Below are 6,974 nucleotides of genomic sequence, written 5' to 3'. Positions count from 1 at the left end.
GCCTCCACCGGAACGGACCCAACCTCACGAGCACTAATACTCTGAGTCGGCCACTCGCGGTCTACAGATTCGTGTTCTTCATAAGCTAAGCCTGACCCGTAGCTTCTAATCCAGCCTGGTCAAACAACAGCGGCGGCGCATCCCTTTCCCGCTATTTTAAAACTGGGTCCGGTCTCTCCCATGCCTTTGATATAACAGAACTTGCGGCGGCTGGCTGTGCCTACAGTCTGACCGCGCGGAGCAATAGCTGGCGTCTGTTACTCACCGCATCGGCCCCCTCCGGGTAACTAGGTGCTCCGCCATTCTGGTGTCCTCCTTCGTCCCGCTGTTGGAGGATGTCCTCCAAGCCTTCTTGGCCTCCGCCGCGCGATTGCTCGCGCTCTGCCATCACTTCGCTGTTACTGGCGACCGATATGCCAGCAACGTCAAATCGCCTTATCTACTTTACTATTGAGCTGGGTCCCGAATACAAAGTAAATCACTATTTAAACAATTCAAAATCCCCAACAGACGACGTTCTGACTTGCGCTTGCTTGCACGGTTGACTGGCGAACTAGCGTTGTCTGGATTCAGCGCTTTGTTCCCAGCTAATCTTTGTAACGCACTACCGTATCAGTCACTGTCCTCTGGCCAATTCCGGTCTGCTCCTCCCGCGCCGCACTTGCCGTACTACACTACAGGACGAGCACTTAATCAACATGCATTGCTGGACATGTACCGCCCGTTCGTAGCCTCCCAGGCAGACATGTGCAGGACGGAGGTGATATGTCAAGGGATAGCAGGGAAGCGATGGCAAATGGCCTGCTGACTGAAAGACGGATGGAGCATTACTCTATCCGCATTACTCCATGATCGTCTCGTGGCGTATGCTGGTAACTTGGTCAGCGACTTTTGGGTGTACCGCAAATAGATAATATTAATGTTAAGGATAATATTTTTTAATTAGATTAGCTTGGATTATTGAACAAGTCAGAAGCTATCGCAGAAAGCGTCAGGAACGCAAGCCTGTTTAGGAACATGCGGCATATCGCCGATGTCAGAGCAATCACAGCACCGCGTTGAGACGCGTAACCTTCCAAATGTGGCAAAACGCGACCCAAGCACTGCGTTCACAAGGCATATGACCGCTACTGGATAAATGCCCATCTTAAGACCTTTCCACCGGAACGCTTATGTGCTGAACAGGATCTCGCAAAACTCTTCACACCACGCTGCGGCAATGAAGTCGAAATTGAAAAGTTATTTGATTCATGTTTAACGAACACATTATAAAACGCCCTAGTCCTCCTTAATCTCTAATGCAGTCTGTCCGCCTGGCCTTTCCAGCTCCACTAAATTTTTTTCGCCGGGATGCTAGCACGAGTAACTATCTAATACGGCTAAGAGCTAAACTGCCTATGCATTCTATGTGCAGCCGAACAGTTGGATGCAGCCCCAATGCAGCGAGCATAACTTTTCGGACATTCAAGCATGACGAGTGCGCTGTGATATCAGCAGTTGGCAAGAAAACGCGCGCTTATATGTTCTATCAATCCTGCGGTAGGCTTCGATAACCAAGACCCTATGAGTGGTCACTTGCCACGTTGCCTGCAACCATTACGCTTATAATGCTGCAGACCAGCTATTCGCCTGCAGCACGCTGATGTGCGCTCCAGGCAACAGCAAGGATGGCATCCGGCCATCCGCCAGCGAAACCAGAATCTGCTGATAGTGGAACCGAACAGGGCCGGGGCGTGCAAGGACGGGACCTTAGGCCTCTGCAGTTCCTTTACCGAGCCTTGTTCCTAGGTTTTGGAACGAACTCGATGGTGACGAGGATCGGGACATATATAATGTGCCACCGAGCGTTGGTTTCAGACCTTGGGCTGGCAGTTGAGGCTATCACTGATTGTTGGTCAGGAAAGGTCCTCGCCTTCCTCTGGCCAGTGTGGGTGCATTAGGGCCTTCAGGGCCTAGAAGGCGTGGAATTTGTTGCGCAATATGCTACCACTAAGCTGCCTGCTGCTTACATTCTAACAGAGTTCCTTAAGCGGCGAGGTGATGTGAGGTGGACATCATGTGCTAACACGCCAGCCGACACCACGGGGTTTTCCCACCGGAGTCACCGGATGGGGTTACCGGAAGAGCATATATGCCGGTATCTGAACTGGATGGGATCACCTCTCTACTGGTGAGGGCGCACGGCTGGTGTGGCTCGCTCGCACCGGGGCTGTGCTGCCTATGTAGGCCAATGCACCTATGCTTATGCGTTTCGGATTATGTTGTTAGGAACTGGACCCTAACACACGGACACAGGTGTTTCCCGTCCGCATGTTGCCTTACTGCGCCTTGACTCGCAAGGACAGCGCGTCTGGACAATTCCGGAATCGCCGTCCACCAGGGACCCTGATCTGATCTGATCAAAACCCTAAGTCCATACATACACCACCCCACGTCCCATGTATCCACATACAGCACAATCAGCATACCACATACATAAGAGGGTTTGGCACCACTGGTAAGGCGCGACCATTGCCCCCGGGAGATCCCGGGATCGATACCCGTTAGGGTCAAAGTCCTTCCGATGGTGGAAGGCATTGCGCCCCTAGTTGATGGACGGTGGTGACCTGGGATAAAGTTAACCTGCGAGCCGACCAGGAACGGAGTTGGGCCGCTGTCGACCCGGCAGATTCCGTTGGATGCTGGTGGTGGGTGCGGAACCTGAGCGATCCACTGAGAAGTTGACTAGGGTGACTGGATGAGGGTGCCCCGAAATACCGGGGAAGGCAGGGTTTCGCAGGGTAGCTGCCACGGGCGAAGATACACCCCCCTGTTTCACACATCATACAGTAATCCACCAACCAACTCCTCTTAGGGGCTATCGTACACATCCCGAACGCGCTCACGAGGGGCCACAGGCAATGCTATGTTCACTTCGCGACAGTCGAGACAAGCCACCTCCTCATAATCCCCTCACTGCGCCTCTGCGAAGATCACACACCCCACACAGCTATATGACTTGTGCGGCTCACCACCAGCCAATGCTATACATCAAACAGCGATGAGAAAAGCAGCCGAACCGTCAAGTCAGTAACCGGATGGATTCTTTTCAACCCATCTCAAGTCCTAAATCGCAGCGCGCTCGCTCGCTCATCATTCCTCCGCAATTTCATCACCTCGTTGGCTCTTCCCCTGATTTCATCATCCGCCGAACCTGCCCGCCGTTATCCCGCATTGGGCACCAGGGTAAGGCCTGCATTAAGATCACGGGACACCCCAACCCCTCGCCGACAGAAACCCCCCGCATGGCTCTCCTCAGGTTGACGCTCCAAGTACCGGATGCAATGATCGCAGCTTGCATTACTTCAGGCCCAGTGCACGCCAGTGAGGAACCCAGCTGCACGGCTTGCTGCTCTCAACGTGCCCCCAAAAGCTGTTTTTTCCTCGCGACCAGTCTTGCCAGCCCAGCCCAGCCTAGACCCTGGGCCCTGGCCAAGCCCAGGCCCTGGCTTTCCATCAGACCATTTAGCAGTCTGGAGCATTGAAGCAGCTGCCTACCGGATACTTGTCCAGCGCGGTCCTGTCGCCTTCCACATACCTAACGAGGCCAGGGCAAAAACATCGCCATCGCGTCGATTTCGGGCTTTCATAAAAAATTTTGGGCTTTCAAAGAAAAAACAAAAGGGATTGGACAAACAGACACCTCATCCTTCATCCAAATTCTACACCAGTCATGAGAAACGCTGCTGGTTGCCCGGGAGCCAGAAAGCAAACAAAGCCGGCTCCATAATCCCGCCGCAGTGGGGGCCGAGGCGGGGTTCAGCAGCAGCTCACCGCTGTCTCAGCGCCCAATAATCATATACATCATGTAATAAATGATGGGTGCCGTGTTCGGCGCAGCGGCGCAAGTTGATCGATAAAAGACTAGCTTTTGCGGCGGGGCGACTGCATTTGTACACCCGCGAAAGTGCCTAGCGGCCCGTCTGCAACATCATCATCATCATCCTCATCATCATGCTACATGACATGACACGACAAGCCGTGTAAGAGGGACTATCGCTGTTGCAATAATAAAGCGACCCGCGTAAGGACGTACCGGGCCCAGATCGACTGCATGCGTTGAAACTTATCCGGGTGGTAGTTGACGTGGACCATCACGGGTACGTGGTTGCTGTACTGGGCATCGTACCTGTACGACACATATACATGTATGTACGGAACACATGGAGCTCAGGTTATTAAACACACGGCTAATGTAATGCAATAATAGCAAGCGCAGTAAGCAGGCCACGTCGTGAAAATGCAAGGTCGAAAATCGAGTATTTAAAGTCATGGGGACTTGGACATGCAGCACACACCAAGCAAAGTATGCTTCGTTTAGTCGGCCCGAATACACGCTAAAGCGGCAAACATAATCACATTATAAATGCATCATCCCGACCAAGCCATGTAACTCTCCCCCTGCCAACACATCACCCCTTTTACTTTACTTTGTTTGCATCCTTCCTATTGACCTAGAAGGCTAAAAGGACGGTAGCGCCCAGATAGGAAGCTCGTTCATCTCCTCAAACTGCAAACATAAACACAGCCCGTTTCGCCTTCCAGCCTTCCCCTCCCAAGGCCCAATACAGCCCTGCAGTGCCAAAGCAGTATCACCGCACATCGCGCTGTATGTTGAAGTAAACGAAGTTTTCCCTCTTCAAACGCATCAGACCAGCATTACGACAATATATACCAATACACCGCGACCCTAAGATTGAGACCCACCGGATGGTTTTAAACAGGCGTTTCGAGTTCATAAACTTGTCGATGTTCATGATGCGCACCGCGATGCGAGAGGTCTTGTAATCGTCGTGGCTGGGGAACCAAATCTCCATGTTGAACACCGCCTGCGGAGAGGGAGAGGGAAACAACATATGTTGCAAGCACACCAAAAAGATGTGAACTGTGCCGGCTTCCAAACTCCGAGAGGAAGGGGGCACAGCGGCCCGGATTATAGGAGCAACATACAGCGTCGCGGACGAGCATTGCAAAGTTAAGAAGCATTACCGCCTCTCCCCTTGCACATCCAACCTACCAGCTTTCCATTACAACCAACTTCCGCTGCAACTTAATACCTTCGTTCCTGCTCTTTATCTGTCTTTATTTTTTTGCCCAAAAAAGCCACCTTCCACAGTACTGTGCTACAGCCGTCGCTACAGCCGTCGCTACTGCGGTGTCGCCTCCGCGTTGCGATTCCAATTCAGCCTTGTTACGGCAGTAGTATCCACGGCCGCGCCACGCCGCATCTCACAACCTCCCTTGTCCGCCCCTCCCCACGTGCTGAGCCTCTGTCGCTGAGCCTGCAGCATGCCTTTTCCTCGCTCTACTTTCCTGCCACTTTCCGCTCCGCACCTGATCCCACTCCTTCCGCTTGTTGAGGCGGTCAGTAATGCGGTCCATGAGGCCAATAGTCCTCTCGTTCGGCCTGATGTAGAAGAGGCCCGAGTTAAGTGTAAAAACACGGATGGTGTGGGCCCAGCGCGACCAGCCCATCTTCGGGTCGTCGTGCACGTCATCCCAACCTGCATCATCAGACAGGGTATCAGTCAGCCGTGTCGGCCAGTCGCGCAATAGGTCGGGGTGAACTGACCGGGGAGGTAGGCAGGCAGGCAGGCAGGCTGGCAGGCAGAGAGGCAACCACTCGGTTGACCCAAGCCGACCACGTACAGAATAACCTCCCACATCACCAACCCACACCATCAAGTCCTGGATTGCTCCCTCCATGCGCTATCCTGCAACCACTCTGAAGGGCACCAGAGCCAGCAAGGGACCGACCCCGACCCACCATATGCAGTCTGTTCATCGTAGCCATCGCTAAGGGCTTCGACGTCCTCGTCCCTGGAGATGAGCAGCAAGAGCAGGAAAAGGCGGGTGATACGAACTTCAGTGCAATTGACGCTCAAGATTTGTCTCGGACTGAAGGAATGCGGAGGCGAAAAGGTCTGCGGTTGACAGTGACAGGTGCTGCAGGGCCATAGGCCCATGGCAGAGGGTCTTGAGCAATGCTCTCAGATGGCCTGCCCGGGTGTCTCGTATCACAGGCGCACAGCCACGCACCTGTACAGGTGGTCAAATGGGTTCTGCAGCGTCACGATGTCCACCTGGGCGTGGGGCAATCAACAAAACAACAAACGCAACAGCAGGTTAAAATGTTAGCAACATGACGCAGCCACAGTAATCGTGCGAGTCCGCACATACTCGTGCTGCTGCTGCTGCTGCCGCTGCAATGATGTGGTACCTCGGTAGCTTGGCACCATAGCTTGGCATGACTGAGCACCGTAGCATCCGCCGCTGCGGACGTTTTACAGCTCCTGCTGTGTCGTCATCCCCCCACGGCTGCTGTGTCGTCATCCCCCCACGGCTGCTGTGTCGTCATCCCCCCACGGCTGCTGCTGACGGTGGGGTCGTGCGCGGCCGGGTGCTGCTAGGTCGACATGCACCCTAACTGGCAGGCTGTGTACGAAGAGCAGAGGGGGCAGCACACTAGCGCTACGCTCTGCAGCAGGGCAACGATGCACTCCTGAAATGAATGTGGCACTTACGTCGGACAGCAGGACCGAGTACCCCAGCGACAGGAACTCCTGCATGCGTGCGCGCGGACCACGAAAAAGGGGAACATCGGTGCGGGTTGGTGCGGAGAGTTGAGATGGGGCCCCGGCAACAATAATTTCCAAGATCACAAACGGCTATCCAGTGGCCTCAGGGCCGCGGGCAGCACTCGGGCCTATGCACGTAAACCCGCCAAGGACGTCCAAATCTTCCCTCCCCATCGGACTCGGAAAGCCAATATCAGAGCAACGCAGCACCCTCCAGCTCGCGACGCAACCCCCACCTACCCGAATGAGCTGGAACTTCTGTGCGCTGATGCCGTGGTTTGACGCCTCCTTGTCGGCCGTCTTCTCCGGCGTCTTGCGCCAGTACGCCACGCCCAGGTTCTCGCAGGCGTTCGCCAC

The 6,974-nt window shown here is 54.4% G+C and overlaps 1 protein-coding gene across 1 annotated transcript in view; it reads right to left on the bottom strand.

Annotated features, from left to right (window-relative positions):
* Positions 1-1,571: 1,571 nt before the first annotated feature.
* The window catches only part of VOLCADRAFT_107128 (uncharacterized protein), a gene marked incomplete at its 3' end in the record, with an annotated part of 8,014 nt that continues 2,611 nt past the window's right edge, over positions 1,572-6,974 (bottom strand). The window contains exons 3-10 of the mRNA XM_002956142.1: positions 6,858-6,974; positions 6,564-6,602; positions 6,079-6,122; positions 5,807-5,859; positions 5,374-5,543; positions 4,747-4,868; positions 4,076-4,168; positions 1,572-1,629 (exon numbers count right to left, since the gene is read on the bottom strand). Coding sequence (XP_002956188.1) covers positions 1,572-1,629; positions 4,076-4,168; positions 4,747-4,868; positions 5,374-5,543; positions 5,807-5,859; positions 6,079-6,122; positions 6,564-6,602; positions 6,858-6,974 — 696 coding nt within the window. The remainder of the gene's footprint in view (positions 1,630-4,075; positions 4,169-4,746; positions 4,869-5,373; positions 5,544-5,806; positions 5,860-6,078; positions 6,123-6,563; positions 6,603-6,857) is intronic.

The sequence above is a fragment of the Volvox carteri genome, assembly GCF_000143455.1.
Source record: "Volvox carteri f. nagariensis unplaced genomic scaffold VOLCAscaffold_58, whole genome shotgun sequence".
NCBI lineage: Eukaryota > Viridiplantae > Chlorophyta > Chlorophyceae > Chlamydomonadales > Volvocaceae > Volvox > Volvox carteri.
The sequence above is the reverse complement of the archived record's forward strand: the minus strand, read 5'-3'. Positions and strand labels throughout refer to the sequence as shown.